Below are 19752 nucleotides of genomic sequence, written 5' to 3' on the forward strand. Positions count from 1 at the left end.
CGCTTTATGACTCATGGACTTCAACTCCCAGAATTCCTGAGCCAGCCATGCTGAGGGGAAAGGGAGAGGTTTCCAAGCTGAGCCATGCTGGCTCAGGAATTCTGGGAGCTGAAGTCCACGAGTCATAAAAGAGACAAGGTTGCCTACCCCTGGTTTAGATGAATCAGAAGCTAAGGACCAAAGATGGGTCATTGAGGGTTGTCGGAAGGTCTAAAAATATCTGGCTGATACTTCAACCTTGTTACCATCTTTGGGAATTGTTGTTATTAAAAGTCTGGTGCTAGATCTGATAGTTACTGGCAGAGTTTAATCATTCTTGCTCTGAGAAACTGTGGCTGGAGTGTTTGCTATGAAGAAATGGGTGACAAATGAGAGAGACTGGAAGCAGAATGTAGAAAATAAGAGGAAGTTCACTTCTGCAGACTTTTCTATCACACCCCATTCTTTTTCCCCTTGTATTAAAATGTTATAAATCTTGATACATTGCATTATTTTGATGCAGATTTCAATGCAAAAATATTTATGTATTATGATGATAAATTATGAATATTTGATTATTTAGAAATCTGAAAGTACCGAAAACAAGAAGAAAAAAAGAGCAACCATTTTATCAATATTGATAGCATTTTAGGATGTTAATATTGCAAGCATAAAATAACTTCTCATCCAAACGAGTACAACGTAAAAAAAAGGACCGCTACACATCATATCAAAGTACTTATGTGACAATAGCTATGGTCTGAAATGAATTACTTAATATTAAGATCTCAAATATATTATTGCTTAGTATATAAGCATATTGATAAAAGGAAATAGAGGATAGATGAAGCAAATATTTCAACATTATAATGTTAAAAAAAATAACTTTAACTTAAAAATAAACATTTCTTAGGTTCTACATCTTGGCTTTATCAATCAGGTGAGGCATAAAACAAAAGTGGAGAACCGGTAGCTTTCCAGATGTTCCTAGCTGTGGTGAGGAATGGTAGGATTGTAGTTACAGCAACATCTGGAGGGCCCCAGCCTCCCAATACCTGGGCAGAGCATGTCAGTTTGCAATAATGACAGCATTGTTTGAATAATAGAGGTGGCAATGGGAAAATCTATAGAAGCACAGGGCAGTGCAAAACCTATGAAGACATGCTTCCCAAGCAGAAAGTGCTTTTCTTCAAAACAATAAAGCAAATATACCTTTCTCCTGCATTGCACAATTTCTCTCAAACATATTTGTGCTTGTCGCTTCTTTTCATGGACAGGAGAGGTGGGGGGATAAAGCTATTCATAACTGGGATTGTTTATTTGCTTACTGTCCATGACAATTAACTGCCTGCAATTTGCCATCTCCTTGGCTTTAGTCTATCACTGAGTCACTGTGTGTAAAGTCAAGAATGGTAAACAACAGAAAAACAGGGTTGTGTTCTGCTAACTTTCTGTATTCTAATTGTAATCTTTCTTTGTACTGGCGTTCCAGAAATTCTCCTTCCTTCCTTCCTTCCTTCCTTCCTTCCTTCCTTCCTTCCTTCCTTCCTTCCTTCCTTCCTTCCTTCCTTCCTCCTTCTTGTCCTCCTTTTCTTTTTTTCTTTTTTCTTTCCTTCCTTCCTTCTTTCCTTCCTTCCTTCCTTCCTTCCTTCCTTCCTTCCTTCCTTCCTTCCTTCTCTTCTTTGTTTCCTCCCTTCCTCCCTCTCCAACCAAACCAATCATTTTTGTCATTTCTACAAGCACCATCAATTTTATAATTTAGTTAAAATATTATGGGTCAGTGAGATCCATTTCTTGATAGTTTGTGCAGACTATACAATATTGTTGTTGTTAGTTGCAAAGTCGTGTCCGATCCATCGCGACCCCATGGACAACATTCCTCCAGGCCTTCCTGTCCTCTACCATTTTCTGGAGTCCCTTTAGGCTCATGCCTACTGCTTCAGTGACTCCATCCAGCCACCTCATTCTCTGTTGTCCCCTTCTTTTCTTGCCCTCAATCTTTCCCAGCATTAGGCTCTTCTCCAGTGAGTCCTTCCTTCTCATTAGGTGGCCAAAGTATTTGAGTTTCAGCTTCAGGATCTGACCTTCTAAAGAGCAGTCAGGGTTGATCTCCTCTAGGACTCCTCTAGGACTAGGACCGGTTTGATCGCCTTGCAGTCCAAGGGATTCGCAGGAGTCTTCTCCAGCAACATAGTTCAAAGACTTCAATTCTTTGGCGCTCAGCCTTTCTTATGGTCCAACTTTCACAGCCATACATTGCATCTGCGAAGACCATAGCCTTGACTATACACACTTTTGTTGGCAAGGTGATGTCTCTGCTTTTTAGTGTGCTGTCTAGATTTGCCATGGCTTTCCTCCCCAGGAGCAAGCATCTTTTAATTTCTTGGCTGCAGATCTGCGGTGATCTTGGAGCCCAGGAAAATAAAATCTGTCACTACCTCCATTTCTTCCCCATCTATTTGCCAGGAATTGAGAGGGCTGGATGACATGATCTTAATGTTTAGTTTCAACCCAACTTTTGCACTCTCCTTCTTCACTCGCAACAAGAGGCTTTTTAGTTCCTCTTCACTTTCTGCCATTAGAGTGGTATCATCTGCATATCTTAGGTTGTTGATATTTCTCCCAGCAATCTTAATTTCAACTTTTGATTCATCTAGCCCTGCCTTTCTCATGATGTGCTCTGCATATAAGTTAAAAAGGCCTTTCCCAATTTTGAACCAATCAGTGGTTCCGTGTCCAGTTCTCACTGTTGCTTCTTGACCCGCATATAGGTTTCCCAAGAGACAAATAAAATGGTCTGGTACTCCCATCTCTTTAAGAACTTGCCACAGTTTGTTGTGATCCGCACAATCAAAGGCTTTAGCCTAGTCAATGAAGCAGAAGTAGATGTTTTTCTGGAACTCCCTAGCTTTCTCCATGATCCAGCGTATGTTGGCAATTTGATCTCTAGTTCCTCTGCCTCTTCGAAATCCTGCCTGTACTTCTGGTAGTTCTCGATCCACATACTGCTGGAGTCTAGCTTGTAGGATTTTAAGCATAACTTTACTAGCATGTGAAATGAGTGCAATGGTGCAATAGTTTGAACATTCTTTGGCACTGCCTTTCTTTGGAATTGGAATGTAAACTGATCTTTTCAAATCCTGTGGCCATTGTTGAGTTTTCCAAATTTGCTGGCAAATTGAGTGTAGCACTTTTACTGCATCCTCTTTTAAGATTTTGAATAGCTCAACTGGAATACTGTCTCCTCCACTAGCTTTGTTGTTCTCAGTTTTCCTAAGGCCCATTTCACTTCACATTCTAGGATGTCTGGCTCGAGGTCAGTGACCACCTCATCATGGTTATCAGGGACATTAAGCTCATTCTTGTATAGTTCTTCTGTGTAATTTTGCCACCTCTTCTTAATCTCTTCTGCCTCTGTTAGGTCCGTGCCATTTTGGTCCTTTATCATGCCCATTTTTGCATGAAACGTTCCCTTCATCTCTCCAATTTTTTGAAGAGATCTCTAGTCCTCCCCAGTACTTTTTTTGTAAAAGAAAAAGGTGCCGGAACTCACACATATTATACAACCTGCCTTGACTACCCTACAAGGTTCCATCCAAAAAAGGTGCCAGAACTCCGTTCTGAGCGTTCTATGACAAGAAAAGCCCTGGTCCTCCCTATTCTATTGTTTTCTTCTATTTCTTTGCACTGTTCATTTAAGAAGGCATTCTTATCTCTTCTAGCTATTCTCTGGAATTCTGCATTCAATTGGGCATATCTTTCTTTTTCTCCCTTGCCTTTCGCTTCCCTCCTGTCCTCAGCTATTTGCAAAGCTTCCTCAGACAGCCATTTTGCTTTCCTGCATTTCTTTTTCTTTGGGATGGTTTTAGTTGCTACTTCTTGTACAATGTTGCGAACCTCCATAGTTCTTCAGGCACTCTGTCTATCAGATCTAATTCCTTAAATCTATTTGTCACCTCTACTGTATATTCAACAGGGATATGATTTAATTCATACCTGAATGGCCTAGTGCTTTTCCCTACTTTCTTCAGTTTAAGCCTAAACTTTGCAATGAGAAGCTCATGGTCTGAGCCACAGTCAGCTCCTGGTCTTGTTTTTACTGATTGTATAGAGCTTCTCCATCTTTGGCTGCAGAGCACATAGTCGATCTGATTTCTGTGTTGACCGTCTGGTGATGTCCATGTGTAGAGCCGTCTCTTGGGTTGTTGGAAAAGAGTGTTTGCTTTGACCATCGTGTTCTCTTGACAAAATTCTATCAGCCTGTGCCCTGCTTCATTTTGTACTCCAAGGCCAAACCTGCCTGTTATTCCGGTTATCTTTTGGCTTCCTACTTTAGCATTCCAATCCCCCATGATGATAAGGACATCACTTTTTGGTGTTAGTTCTATAAGGTGCTGTAGGGCTTCATAGAACCCGTCAATTTCATCCTCTTCAGCACCGGTGGTTGGGGCATAGACTTGGACTACTGTGATATCGAATGGTTTGCCTTGGATTCGAACTGAGATCATTCTGTCATTTTGAGGATTGTATCCCAGTATTGCTTTTCCTACTCTTTTATTGACTATAAAGGCTACTCCATTTCTTCTGAGGGATTCTTGCCCACAGTAGTATACCTGTTGGTCATCTGAATTAAATTAACCCATTCTTGTCCATTTTAGTTCGCTGATTCCTAAGATGTCGATGTTCAGTCTTGTCATCTCTTGTTTGACCACGTCCAGCTTGCCTAGATTCATGGATCTTACATTCCAGGTTCCTATGGAGAAAAAATCTTTACAGCATCGGACTTTCCTTTCGCCACCAGATACATCCACAGCTGAGCGTCCTTTCGGCTTTGGCCCAGTCGCTTCATTCTTTCTGGCGCTACAAGTACTAGCCCTCTGCTCTTCCCCAGTAGCATATTGGACGCCTTCCAACCTGAGGGGCTCATCTTCCAGCGTCATATCGTATTGCCTTTTGGTACTGTCCATGGGGTTTTCATGGCAAAGATACTGGAGTGGGTTGCCATTTCCTTCTCCAGTGGATCACGTTTTGTCAGAACTCTCTGCTGTGACCTGTCCGTCTTGGGTGGCCCTTCACGACATAGCTCATAGCTTCATTGAATTATACAAACCCCTTTGCCACGACAAGGCAGTAATCCATAAAGGGGATACAATATACTCAATATCATATTAAACTGAAGTTAAGACTGATTTCAAATATTGTTTGAAATGTTATAATCCATATATTATAAAAACTCAAGGAGTTTGGCCCTTAATATTCTAAGTCTGCATTTAACTGCATGTAGTAACTGGGTTTAAAACCCTCCTCATTCCAAACAGTTTTTATTCTAAATATATTACACAGATGTAAGTTTGTTCAGATGACAGGGAACTATTATACAAGAGTTTATTTTATTTTATTTTATTTAAAAAACTGGCCTGCCAGCTATGATTCTAAGCAAAATATCAATTTTCCTGCCTCTGGAATTGTAGGAGTGAGGCGGAGAAATAATTCTTTGCCATAAATTTATTCTCAGCTCAGTCATTACAATAAATAACACATTACAATGGGCATGTATCATAAACTATCAGCTCATATGTTTCATCTCATGACTTTCTTCCAACAATCTAAAATTACATTGTAAAAGTTTTTAACTTTTAACGTTTACATTGTAAAAGTTAGAATCCCTAAGCTCCTTGGTTTCAGAGGCATTTGGAGAATTAAGGTAGTTTTGTTGGCCATCTTATCAAATAACATTTTCCTACTAGGAATAGTAGGAAATATATAGTGCATAATATATATACCATCGGGTGTGGTAACAGTTTTACCACATTGGTAAAATCACTTGAGTTATAAAGCTGATCTTGCTTTCAGCTCTGTTAATCAAGGGCAAAAGCCCGTCCCTTTTAAATCTGTGTTATTGTGGCATATGATAAAAGGGTAGGGTTTCAACTGCCTGGCCACCCCCACCATTTTCAACTGATTGATCTTACCCACTCTCCTGCCATTACAGACAACATATATATTTTAAATTTGTCCCAAAGGTGCTTTTTCAAAAGGCAAACTGGACTTTCTTGAGTGGTTTTTTTGCTCCTTGAAAACATTTGCTTCTCCTTGAAAGTTCTGAAGCTGCAGAACTGAAGACGTTTCTTGGATGAGAAGTGAAACATTTTCAAGGAGGAAAAACCAAACCAAACCCAAGAAAGTGTGAATTGCCTTTTGAAAAAGCACTCTTGGGACAACTATGACCTGAATGATTGAGAATTTCCATAGACATATTTTAAATTTGTGTGTGTGTGTGTGTGTGTGTGTGTGTGTGTGTGCATGTGCAACTTCATGATCTTAAAAACAACAGTTTTACACTCGACTTGCATACTGTGGAAACTAGACGTGAAAAGGATCACTTAGGTGTGGATTTCACCCTCTTGTTCAGGGTAGGAATCCAAATTAATCACTATCTGGCCTCCACTTGAATACTTTTAGCAAAGGTGTTGCTAAAAGTTGTCTTCACTGTCATATCACTGTCATATCACTAACACTGTTACAAAGTGCCCTACTGTAACTTTTCTGGGATTAACTTTTGAAGTTTGAAGAATAAGCAAAGGGAATTCCACATCTGTTATTCACCAGAAAGATGGCAATATGGATTCATTCCTTGGTCTAAACCTCTTTCCAATTAATCTCCTTTTTTTGCACACATGCTCATACAATGAACCCTGAGAAGCAAGACTACATAGTGTACACAAAGGTGGAAATGAAGTGTGTGTGTTCCTATGTGTTGGGCATAGCAGAAGCAATCCACGAATGACTCACCTGCAACAATTTCACACTAGCTTTATTCAATCAAGAACATCTACAAGTTGCTCCAAAAGTACAACATTTGATTTAAAGCATAAATGTGAACCTTCTTGCAACTACAGAAATCTTACACAGAAAGTGTCAGGTGCAAAAGATCAGGACCACACATGGAGTTCCAATTAAACTGATTCATTACTAATCAGTAGTAATAATTTATTGGATATGCACAAGAATCTACTCAACTAACAGCACTATCTTGGTGTTAAATAAGGGTCAACAGAATTCAAAGGAAGGGTGAACTTAATTCGCTTGTGGCTATATAAGGATACTAGGCTGATTCCTCTTTTGACCCCGCCTCTAGTTTCTGCCACTCCTCCTCCTACAAACAGCCATATAAATATGGCTAATTATTCTTTAGCCATAGGAACTTAGATTAAAAGGTTTCCAAAAATTCTACAACAATCATCCATTTTATATATATAAAATGTGGCTAGTTCTTTTAAACTGTTATAATGAGGAAAATAGTAATATAGGTTCTTTCATGTCTTTTAGGGGCTGACAGGCAAAGATGGACCAACTGGACCTCCAGGTTCCCCAGGACCAGTGGTAAACACAAATCATATTATTCCATTGTTAAAAAATGGTTTTAAAACCTTGAATCGCAGAAGGGGAATAAGGAGTATGTGTTAACTTCACTTTCATTGCTAAATAACAAAGTTAATTCATTAACTCTGGATTTCCCAACAAAACGGCTGAGAATGCTCATGTGCCCACAAATAATATGCCTCTTAAATAGATTATACTTTTAAAAAACATCTAATTAAAAATATAGAAAATTATCTGTGAAATAAAGTGTATGCCTTTGGCATTATTTTTATTTCCAAAAAATGCTTCTGGATCTCAAATGAGAGTTGAGGTCTTTTTTAGAAAATTGAAATGATGGATTCATCAGAATCTTTATGTCTTTAGAAGATCGTAAATCCCTGAACTAATTTCAATCATAACATGCAATAGCTAAAACCCCGGGTCAGTTCCAAAGCTTAGGGAATTATTCCAAGGATTAGTCTCAGTTTTGGCATAAAATGATCCACCTAATGATCAGTGATGTCATGACTCAGGGTTTCATTTCTGTTTTTTTTCCATGGAACTTCCATTTCAAGACCATCGATCCAACTTGGGAAAGAAACCTGAGGGCCAAAAACCTGGAATAGTTCGACAAGCTAGATGCCTTGTTTTTATCTAGTTAACATAGCCAATTTTACCCATTTTCCTTTGCCTGGATTACTGTAGTCATAGTTCAAACTGTAAGAAAGGAAAATCAGGGAATATATTTGCAAAAAGTCAAAACAGTCCAGATCAGTCTTAAGTATTATTCTCCAAAGCACCTGAGGGCAGGACAAGGTGCTAGTAATTACCTTTAAAGCCATACATGGCTTAGGCCCAGGGTATTTGCGAAACCACCTGCTGCCATTGTCAACCTCCCATCTCCCGGTTCACTCCCACAGAGCCGGCCTCCTCAGAGTTCCGTCGGTTAAGCAATGCCGGCTGGTGACCCCTAGGGGGAGAGCCTTCTCTGTGAGCACGCCGACCCTCTGGAATGAGTTGCCTCCGGAGCTGCGGATGGCCCCCGACCTTCGATCCTTTCGCCATGACCTGAAGACATGGATGTTTCAACAATCGGGCCTGGACTGACTATGGTTTTAAATTTGGTTTTATGGGATTAAATTACTATGTATTGAACATATCTACTGTTTAATTCTTTTTTAAATTTTGTATTTTCATGTTCTTTTTTAGTTTTTATTGTTGTGAGCCGCCCTGAGTCCTTAGGGAGAAGGGTGGCATATAAATATAATAAATCAAATCAATCAATGAAGAAGTAATGGGTAGAAGCTACTTAAAGAGAGATTCAACCTGGAAATAAGAAGGAATTTCCTGACAGTAAGAGCAGATAATCAGTGGAACAGCGTGCTTCCTGGAGTTGTGGGTGCTCTGTCACTACAGGTCTTCAAAAATAGGTATAGGGTGTCCTACCTTGGGCAAGGAGTTGGACTGGAAGACCTCCAAGGTCCCTTACACTTACAGCATATGATTCTACATATTTTGCTTGGGAGATGACAAGGCTAATTGCCTAGGTGCCCTTAGATAAACTATGAATTACTGTGAAATGTAAACACAGCCAGTGGCTCTGCAGTTATAATCAGGAGGGGGCAGAACAAAGGGATATGGTGGTGAAAAATGAAAGAAAATTTGGGAAATTCCTGAATGAATCTCATTGAATGGACAATACAGAAGTTGTCATCTGAGAAGCAAATAGTCATGGATATGCAAAAGGAGAGGTTTCATTATGGATGATAGATGGAAAATCTTCCACACTGGGACAAATAAGTCTGTGGGCCAACCAATTTATTGATGCTTTTGGGGAAAAACTGGCCGAGCAATAACTTGGTTGGTGGATGAAACTTTTATCTGCTTCTACAGCAATTATTTGCATTTCATTTTCCAGTGGAGGAAGTGCAAAGTTAACCTCACCAGGACTCATCTGTTGTCTTTCTGATTCTTGGGCCAAGATGTTGGAGAATGTCAGCAAAGTTTCAAAACACAATTATATATAAACAGGGAATCAGGACATCTGAATTTCTATTTTTCTTTTTGCAGGGAATACCTGGTGCCCCAGGTGCCCCAGGAATTATGGGTAATGTTGGCCCACAAGGAGATGCTGGACCACCTGTAAGTAAAAGTCCACTATACTCTCTCTGTATGTGTGTTTGTGTGTGTACAGATAGTCCTTTACTTATGACCCTAACTGGGACCGAAACTTACATCAGAAAGCAATGTGTTTGTTAAGAGAGTCGTGGCTGATATTTATGACCTATTTTGCCATGGAATCCAGCTTCCCCTCATTGACTTTGCTTGTCAGAAGCCCTCTAGGAAGATCACAAATGGTGATTACATGATGGCAGGGTGCTATAACTGTCATAAATACGTGCCAAGAGCCAAATTTTGACCACCTGACCCAGAGAATACTGAGATGGTCATGAGATCAATGATCAGTCATTTTTTCCAATGGCCTCATAACTTTGAATGGTCATTAAAGGAATGATCAAGACCATTATTAAAAGAAATAATAATGGCTAGTTTACTTGTATATTGCGATATATAACAGAATAGTTCAATAAATATTTTGTAGGTTCATCTTTATTTGATGGACCTCCTCAACTATACCTTATAAATGTAAACCTTAAGATGAATATGCTACTTGCCTTCCACGTGACGGTGGCTCGGATAGTTCCTCAAATGATCAAGCAAATGTTTTCTCAAGCAGACACAAATGACAATATGGTAGGACAATATGGTAGAAATTCAGTCGCTTCTCTGAGCCATGACCATGATCAAAACTGGTTCTGTTGTGTTCCAACAATTTTGATATGTAACGTGATCTCTCCTGGAGACCTGGACATTCTTTTAACATCCTCCGAGCCAAATTGGAAACCATCTTTTTAAAGGAAAATGATCACTCCTATGTGAAAAGAGCAAATATTTCACTTCTCTTAGCCATGATCTTCACAACATCATATCCTTCCCCCATAAAGCAAGGAGCTTTTAAATGAAAGGTCCTGTTGTCATCCCTGTAAATCTCCCCACTCCCATGCTAACTGTAATGTTGGTTGGGGTGGAAGATTTTCACCAGGATAGCTGAGAAAACCTCCACATTGGTTTATCTCCATGTGCTTAGAAATAAATGTTTTTGGAAACACTGACATGTTTTGTAACTGCACTACCAATGTAGCATTAACTTTGTCACTGTAGACATTTAAAACAGCTCTATTTGAATTCTTTTCTTTGACTTAGAATGAAAACAATGGCTTTCTTCCAAGAAGTCTTTTTATGCATGTTCCCCAATAGAGCAGAGTTTGAGAGAGTCTACTGCTAAGTGTGGAATCTGTTATAAATGTCTGCCTGGAATGTGACAGTTCTTTGAAGCTATTATAGCAATAGCAATAGCACTTAGACTTATATACCACTTCACAGCGCTTTACCGCCCTCTCTAAGCGGTTTACAGAGTAAGCATATTGCACACAACAATCTGGGTCCTCATTTTACCGACCTCAGAAGGATGGAAGGCTGAATCAAACCTGAGCCAGTGAGAATCGAACTGCTGGCAGTCAGCAGAGTTAGCCTGCAATACTGCATTCTAACCACTGCACCACTACAGCTCTTATATTTATTATATACACAGATATCTTCATTCCAACCCAAATATCAGCAAATATCTAGATAGCCAAAAGGTCTTCATGAGTGTATCACACCTCATCACAAAGATACAACACCATAACTCATTTTGCTAAACTTTTCAATCATCTTTGAAGTGCATTGGGAAGTACAATCTGATCTTTCTTAAATAACTGTTGCTGCAGCGTGATTGAGAGCCTATGACTTATACATTGCCACATTTAAAAAGGCCAGTGAATTACAAAGAAGGAGTGGGGAACTTATTTACATTACATTTTGTGATTATTTACATTATATTTTGTGCTTCCCTCCAATCCAGGGGCTTCCTGGAGTAAAAGGCGAGAAAGGTGAACGTGTAAGTGCCTTAATTACAGATTTTGTGGACAGCTTCTTTATTTTTAGAATAAAGTACTACTGTGAGAAGTGGGTTGTTCTTTTTCAGGATCTGTAGGTGGGAATTTCTATGTGTTTTTATGTGGGAGAAGGTCCTTGTGAGTAGGCACCATAGGTTGTCCTGCCAAGACATCCCAACTTTTTCCCAGTTTAGTACCCTCCAGATGAGTTGGGATTCCCAGGAAGCCACATGGGGATTGAACGTTCAAAGAATTGTATTCTAAATATAATGGGAGATGTCAAGTTAGTGAAGATGGATTGTATGCGGGGAACATCTGTATTTTATGCAGCTTAAGGGAGCTGATGTATCACTGTATTCTCAATGTACAGGGAGATCTTCAGACCCATGCAATGGTACGGGCAGTAGCTCATCAGGTGTGCGAACAGCTTATCCAAAGTAAGTCCAAGAACTGCTGTATTATCATTGTTCTAATGATTTGTAGGTTTTAGCTGCTAGATGTATTTGTGCATTTTAAAAAAGAATTACATCTCTGTGTAATTTATTGGGCCAAGCCCAACATAACTCTCAAATCAATGCCCCCTTATTCTTCTTATTAATATGAAGCTCAATCAGGACAGAGTTGTTAGATGAAGCTTATGTTTTCTGTATTTGTCTGCTTGGCAGCTCATCTGGCTAGATACAACTCAATCTTAAATCAGATTCCAAGCAACTCGATCTCAACACGGACTATCCCAGGGCCCCCTGGTGAACCAGGACGGCAAGGCTTACCTGGACCACAGGGAGAGCAAGGATCTCCAGGAAGCCCAGGATTTCCTGGCAATCCTGGGCAACCTGGAACACCAGGAGAAAGAGGTAAGTGGACTACTAAGATATATATAAGGCTGGAGCTTGTCCAAAAGCTACCAAAGACAGCCTACTATTGCAGGAGTTTAATATTGTTGTTGTTGTTAGCTGAGAAGTCGTGTCCGACCCATCGCAACCCCATGGACAACATTCCTCCAGGCCTTCCTGTCCTCTACCATCTTCTGGAGTCCATTTAGGCTCACGCCTACTGCTTCAGTGACTCCATCCAGCCACCACATTCTCTGTCGTCCCCTTCTTCTCTTGCCCTCAATCTTTCCCAGCGTTAGGCTCTTCTCCAGTGAGTCCTTCCTTCTCATTAGGTGGCCAAAGTATTTGAGTTTCGACTTCAGGATCTGGCCTTCTAAAGAGCAGTCAGGGTTGATCTCCTCTAGGACTGACCATTTTGATCGCCTTGCAGTCCAAGGGACTCGCAGGAGTCTTCTCCAGCACCATAGTTCAAAGGCTTCAATTCTTTGGTGCTCAGCCTTTCTTTTTTTTTTTATTGAAAAGTTTTATCATACATTTTATTTTTAACAATCCCCCCTAACCTTCCCCTATCCCTCCCTCCTTTCCCCTCCCCCCCTCCCCCCCCCCGACTTCCCAGAGCTAAGTACAAGGTATAAAAAACAAAAAAAGAATCATAAACAACCATATGCTAACAACCGTAAATTCTAAAATCTATCACTCTCTAGCTCATATAGGATAACTACAAACACTATTAATATAAAATATATAAAATAAGAAAAAAGAAAAAGAGAAAAGAAGGGAAGACTTATTCAAATACTACATAAAACTTTTTAGTCCCATATTTGTTCTGGATATACTCAATCCATTTGTCCCATATTTATTCTGGATATACTCAAACCATTCCTCTTAACAGTTTAATGGCCTCCTTAAACTTCACATCCTCTGGATTCAAAATCAAAGCCTTTTCCTTTTCCTTTATTTCATTCTCCAATTCTTTCCTCCTAACTTCCACCGCACATCTAAATTTATTATTCATATATATCTACACCCCTCTCATATAGGCCTTACTAGCATCCCAACCATGTCCATAGAGGTGCCCTTATTCATAATAATTTCAAAAAAAAAAACCCTTTATCCGCTGTTTACATTCATCCTTAAAAAAAAAGTCATTAGTCAACAAAATAAAATCGATCCTGAAAAAAAAATTGATATCTGTCAGAAAAAAGAAAGTATAATCCTTTTCTTGCAAATGTCTTTCACGCCAAATATCTCACAGTTCCAAGTCATCCTTCATTTCAAAAAAGGATTTAGGCAGTCTAACATGACTTGGGACACGCTTAAAAGCTCCAGCCTTGTCCATCTGTACATCCAAAACACCATTCCAATCCCTCATAAAAATAAAAAATTTTATAATCCAACTGGGCAAACTTCGTATAAAGTAAACTAAAAAAGTCAGCTTGTTGTTGATCATTAATATTGAAACACTTTCTTCCTCTTCTGTGATGAATTTAGTCCATTAACGTTCCAAATTAAAAATTTAATTGCCATGCATATCATCCCAAAGCTCTTGGAGCACTGCTTAAATAGGACTATCTTTTTTAGGCCGTACTCCTCCCACTGCTTGGCTGTAAGTACATTTTTCTTTTATTTTTCTTTGATCGTTTTAAAGCAGCACGCGTCTCCCTCTGCTCTCCAGAATCATCCAAAGAGGTTATGGCTTGATCTCCTCCAGCACCATTCTCCTCTGTCTGTCCATCTTCAGCCTCTTGATGTTCTCCTTCTCCAGATCCCTTTGCAGCTTCCAGAAGTGATAGAGGAGTTGCTTTTAAAACATTATTGTAAAAATCACGCGCCTGCATCACAGTGGCCAAACGGTGCCTTTTACCTTCATACATCACCATCAACCCAACTGGAATCTCCCATCTGAACCTTATATCTCGTTGCTTGAGCTCTTGCACTAAAAATGTAAAATCCTTCCTTCTCCTTAAAATCTTTGGAGGAATTTCTTTTAGAACCAAAACTTCTTGATCAGCAATCACAACTTTAGTACCATAGGCAGCTTGAATAACTTCATCTCTAATTTCCCTCTTTACAAAATAAACCACCACATCTCTAGGTAACTTTCTCTGTCTAGCAATCCATGAATTCACATGAAACACTTTATCCATGCCTCCCTTTATTTCAGATGCTGGCTGATTCAATACTACTTCCAGAGCCTCAGAAATCAACTGCTTTAGGTCTTCCTTAATATTCTCTTTTAAACCTCTGATTCTAACAGCATATTGCATCTGGAAATATTGAGCAAGACTCAGTTCTGTGTCCATTTTTTCTCTTAAATCTTCATTCTCCAGTACTTTTGCTTCTAATATGGCATTCTTTTGAGTCAAATCTTCCACTTTTTCCTCCAAATCTTCCACACATTCCGCCACTCTATACACTGAAGACAAAATGTCTACCTTCATCACTCTGAACTTCTCTTCCATCCTCTCTTCTATTCTCTCCTCCAATTTCTCCAATTTCTCCTCCATCTTTGCAAATTTATCACCCATTGTTTCCAGAATTACCTGGGCATATTTTTCAAGAGCATCTTGTAAATCCTTCGGTGTCAATACATCAGGAAGAAGCAACGCTTGTAATGATGACTGTTGCATCGGAGAAGTTCCAGCACTCCTGAGAGCTTTTGGGGAAAGTTTAGCCGCCATCTTTACTTTCACTTACTACGCACTTTCACTTTTAAATTTATAAAATCCATTAAGCTAGAAAGCAGCCATAAAAGTCCTCTTCACCTTTTCCTCCTGTACCGCTCTGCCTGCTCCTTTTATTCCATGGTCTTTCCTTCTGGCAGGGGTGGTCACAAACGCCTGGCTCCGCTCCAGAAATCACGGAGCAGAGACGCTGACCAGCTGGGAGCAACCCAGGCTACGGGGGAGTTCGATCCTTCAGCCGCCCAAGCTTTAAGCTCAGGCGGCCTCGGAGAACTCAACCCCTACCTGGGGGCTCACCCCCTCCTCTTCTCCCGAGGAGAGGGCTTCAAATCCACCCGAACAGCTGATCGGCGCTGTTTCGGGTGGAAATAACACAGCTGAGCCGCGGGCAGCCCGCAAGGGCTGTCTCTGGCGCCGCGCCGCCACCGGAAGTCAGCCTTTCTTATGGTCCAACTTTCACTGCCATACATTGCAACTGGGAAGACCATAGCCTTGACTATACATACTTTAGTTTAATATTAGGGTACCCCTATTATGAAGAGCTTCCATTTGAAGCTCCCTCTTCTGTGAAGTTGAATTTCCCTCTCAAATGTGAAAATTGTGCCTGGCTAAGTATTGTGCATAACTTGAACTAGGATGACTCTGTTCACTTTCATCTGTCTTCAGTCCTGCCACTCACTAAGTGACTGATAATCTTTTGCCCAGCTGGAGCCTATCAGTTATCTTCTCTTTAGGAAATGACAGAAGTCCTGATGACCTGTGGGAACAATTAGTTATCAGTGTCGTTGATATATTGGTAACCTGCTGGCTGAATGGGGGACTGCTAGAATTATTTTTAACACACAGATCCTGGGGTATGTGTGTTTTTTTGGCACAGCCATGCCACATCTATACAAATTACACCCTTTTTTTCCTAAAATACTTGAAGTCCAGGAACCAGAATAAATAAATAATTCACTGTGAAATAAATGGACCTTTATTTCAGGCACAAATATTTTCCACCAAATGCCTTCTCTTTCCATGGATCTCTATCCTGAATGGAAATTTGTTCTGAGCATGTGTAGTAATATTTGTTCCTTGAGTTAGAAGAATACAAATTTTAGTGATATAAAAAAAATCTACTCTACTAGACTTTCCCATTACTAACCTTTCTACCAATTCTTCATACTGCTGCTCAAAATCTTCTCTACTGTCATTTTAATTCATTGTTCCTACTCTCTGGAGCCCTAGAAAAAAATGTGCTCCATCATTTCATAAAAGCTTTTCAAGACTGCTTCCACAAATTACCACAAATAAGCTGAAGGGACACTGAGATGTCCGCAGGGTGATCAAAAAGGTCAAGAGCACAGTCTCAATCATGTGATCAAAGGTAAAAAAGAGAGGAAGCCACCATAAAGAAAGTGGTGAAGAAGCCATAAAAATAAGAGTTGAGGAAAGAACAGCGAGGGGCTGAATGCTGCTATGGCTTTAATTTGGAAATGGGATGCAATGAATAAATCTGGTTTACATGTGTGTACGAATAGTCTGCTATTTTAGAAATAAAGGAAGTTGATAGCTGTTCCAAAGGTGGCTTTTCAAAGGCAACTGGACTTTCTTTGTTTTTACTTGAAGACATTTTGCTTCTCATCCAAGAAGCTTCTTCAACTGGATTAGAAACGAAATGTCTTCAAGGAAAAACAAAGAAAATCCAGTTGCCTTTTGAAAAAGCATCTTTAGGACAACCATGACCTGGATGGCTGACAATCTCCATAGACATGAAGTTGATAGCACATTATCAATAAATCTACTCTGAAGTGAGTCTTATACACACACACACACACACACACACACACACACACACAGTGAGAGAGAGAGAGAGAGAGAGAGAGAGAGAGAGAGAGAGAGAGAGAGAGAGAGAGAGGGAGAGAAACACACACCCTTACCCCATATGTAAGTGTATGTATAATTCAGCAGCCCAAGCCAATTAACATGCAAATGTAGAACGTCTGGGAATTGCATTGTTTGGTTATTTTTTCCCCTTCACTTAATGCATTAAACCTCTCATCTGGTATTCATGGGATTTGATGTCACAGAGTTGGTCCAAATCTTTCAGCACCCTCCAAGACCCCCCCCAAAGTAAGAAGAGGCAAGATTTAGGTTTCTATGGGAAAGAGGTTCAAAGAGTGTCTTTGTTTGTCAGCACGGGGAAGAAAGGGGTTGAGCTACGGAAGGGACATGGGAAATTGGAAACCAGAAAGAGGCTGAAAGTTAAAATGAGGAGACTAAACTAAAGTGGGATGCAGCAGGAAAAGGATCTAAAGTAGCATTCTATGCCTAATTTATATACATATATTTAAGCCTGAAAGGTCTAACATCAGAGTAAAAGAGATGAATTACAAAGAAGAAAAATAGCAATTTTAATGGTGTTGTTGTTGTTGTTGTTGTTAGTTGCGAAGTCGTGTCCGACCCATCGCGACCCTATGGACAACGTTCCTCCAGGCTTTCCTGTCCTCTACCATCTTCTGGAGTCCATTTAAGCTCACGCCTACTGCTTCAGTGACTCCATCCAGCCACCTCATTCTCTGTCGTCCCCTTCTTCTATTGCCCCTAATCTTTCCCAGCATTAGGCTCTTCTCCAGTGAGTCCTTCCTTCTCATTAGGTGGCCAAAGTATTTGAGTTTTAGCTTCAGGATCTGGCCTTCTAAAGAGCAGTCAGGGTTGATCTCCTCTAGGACTGACCATTTTGATCGCCTTGCAGTCCAAGGGACTCGCAGGAGTCTTCTCCAGCACCAGAGTTCAAAGGCCTCAATTCTTTTGCGCTCAGCCTTTCTTATGGTCCAACTTTCACTGCCATACATTGCATTTAACGGTGTTAATGTTTCCCAAATAACCAATGCCAAGTATGTATGTTTACACAGAACATGCTGGAAAGTTAAGTTTGCAATAAATAAGATAAAACAACATGGCATTGAAGTTCTGTTCAGAATTGGTCAGCAAAATTGTTTTCAATTTGTTTTAAAGGGCATTTTGGCAGAATTAAATTGCTTATTTGGGACTGCCAACACTGGGCTAGTTCAGGCTGAGAATTTTATAGCCAGCTGTGTTGACAAAGAAGACGATCTAGTTAGCAGTACAATTTGTTGGTTGTTTGTTTTTATAACAATGGATTGGAAGACTCAGGCTACCAGACTTGGGTTGCAGAAATCTGGGCTACCACTCTGCTACCACCATAGCAATAGCACTTGGACTTATATACCATCCCATAATGCTTTATAGCTCTCTCTGAGAAGTTTACAATATCAGCATATTTCTCTCAATGAGCTGACTCCTCATTTACTGACTTTGGTGTCATGGTTCTGATAGATGAGACCAGTAGAAATAAGAACTTGAGGCAATTGCTTTCCTCAAAGAACACATTTAATGGGTACATAGTATCGGCATGTACAAAGGTGAAACCAAGACTGAAAGTTTCCCCCCTAAGGTTACAAAGTAACAAGTTGAACTCCCCACCCCTGCAGTATGTCATAAATCACAATCCCCAATTAATTACTTTGGCGGGCTTTCTAACGGAAGCTTCAGCCGGCCAAAACTTAGGTAACTTGACCTTGGTTCCCACAGAACAATTATTGTTATGTCTAAACTGAGAGAATACATCTCCCCCCTCCCATTACTGTGGCAACCAAAAACGAAGTGAAGATGGCTGCAGCCAAATTGGTTTGAAGGTTGACACTTGGAAGGGTGGATGACTGAATGAACTTTGCACCTTGTCAGGGTCAAACTACAGACGATGGGCTAAGCTTGTAAGCCGCCCTGAGTCTTCAGAGAAGGGCGGGATATAAATGGAATTAAAATAAAAAATAAAAATAAAACCTGCAATACTGTCTTCTAACCACAGTGCCACCAGGATTCCTCTGCCACCATGGCAGCAGTATTAGAGTTTGATCTATCTCTTTGTTACTATATTGAGATTGTTTCCAAAACTCCAGGTAAACAATGATTTGGAGCAAAAGGATGGGACTGTTTGCAACATCTGTTTTTTGCAGTGGAACAATAGATACTTTGAAGTTTCACAAAGCTTTAAGTGGAGATATTTGGAGAAGATGAAATTATTAACAAGACTTAGGGATGGCAACACTTAGAATATCAATCACATGCATATTTTTTCAAATCCACATGTGATTATGAGGATATTTAATAGAGGTCTACTCTGGGCCAAGACAGCCAGTTTGATCTAGTAACTAGATGCTGGATTAGGAGTAAAGAAATCTGAGTTTCAGTCCTACTTTAGACATGAAAGCCAGCTGAGTGACAGGGCCAGTTCTTCTCTCTCACCCTAGGAGGAAGGCAATGGAAAACCACTTTTGAAAATGTTGCCAATTTCCAATACTACAGTGAAGGTTTGAAAGTTGGCTACAACTGAAGCAAGCTTACATTAGCTGTTTCAAAATGTGATTGGACATACCCCTGATAATGAAACATTAAGATGAGTGAGGTTCTCTGAATATTTCATCCACTTCACCAACACTTCATCACCTACCAATGTCTTTGCCTTAATGGATACAGAAGTTCCATCAAACTGACTGAGTGGAAATTTCAACATTCACTTTAAGAATGTCCTTGACAAAATATCCATGGTTTCCATATTCTCAATTTATTCACATTTCGGCAGATTAGCAAATAGCAAGATTTAGCTTTGACAGTGAAAATGAATTATAAGCTGTCTCTGAATACTGTGCTGATAGTATTCCTGACTGTGTTAGTAAGTAGGGAGGATTTGCTGGCCACATGCAGCTCATCAATTCGAGGTCCAAATTTCCAGTAAACAAGAAAAGAACCTTCTAGTGCGGATACATGACAAGCTATATTTTGTAATTTCATCTGTGTTTTCAAAGAGATTTTCTGGCAATGTATCTGGAA

The 19752-nt window shown here is 40.0% G+C and overlaps 1 protein-coding gene across 1 annotated transcript in view; it reads left to right on the plus strand.

The window, feature by feature from the left end:
* Positions 1-19752, plus strand: part of COL14A1 (collagen type XIV alpha 1 chain) — a 121749-nt gene that overhangs the window by 85003 nt on the left and 16994 nt on the right. Inside the window, exons 40-44 of the mRNA XM_083359816.1 lie at positions 7309-7362; positions 9412-9483; positions 11306-11341; positions 11710-11776; positions 12005-12193. Of these exons, the coding sequence (XP_083215942.1) occupies positions 7309-7362; positions 9412-9483; positions 11306-11341; positions 11710-11776; positions 12005-12193 (418 nt within the window). The remainder of the gene's footprint in view (positions 1-7308; positions 7363-9411; positions 9484-11305; positions 11342-11709; positions 11777-12004; positions 12194-19752) is intronic.

Source organism: Vipera ursinii (genome assembly GCF_947247035.1).
Source record: "Vipera ursinii genome assembly, chromosome: 3".
In the NCBI taxonomy this organism is placed as follows: Eukaryota; Metazoa; Chordata; class Lepidosauria; order Squamata; family Viperidae; genus Vipera; species Vipera ursinii.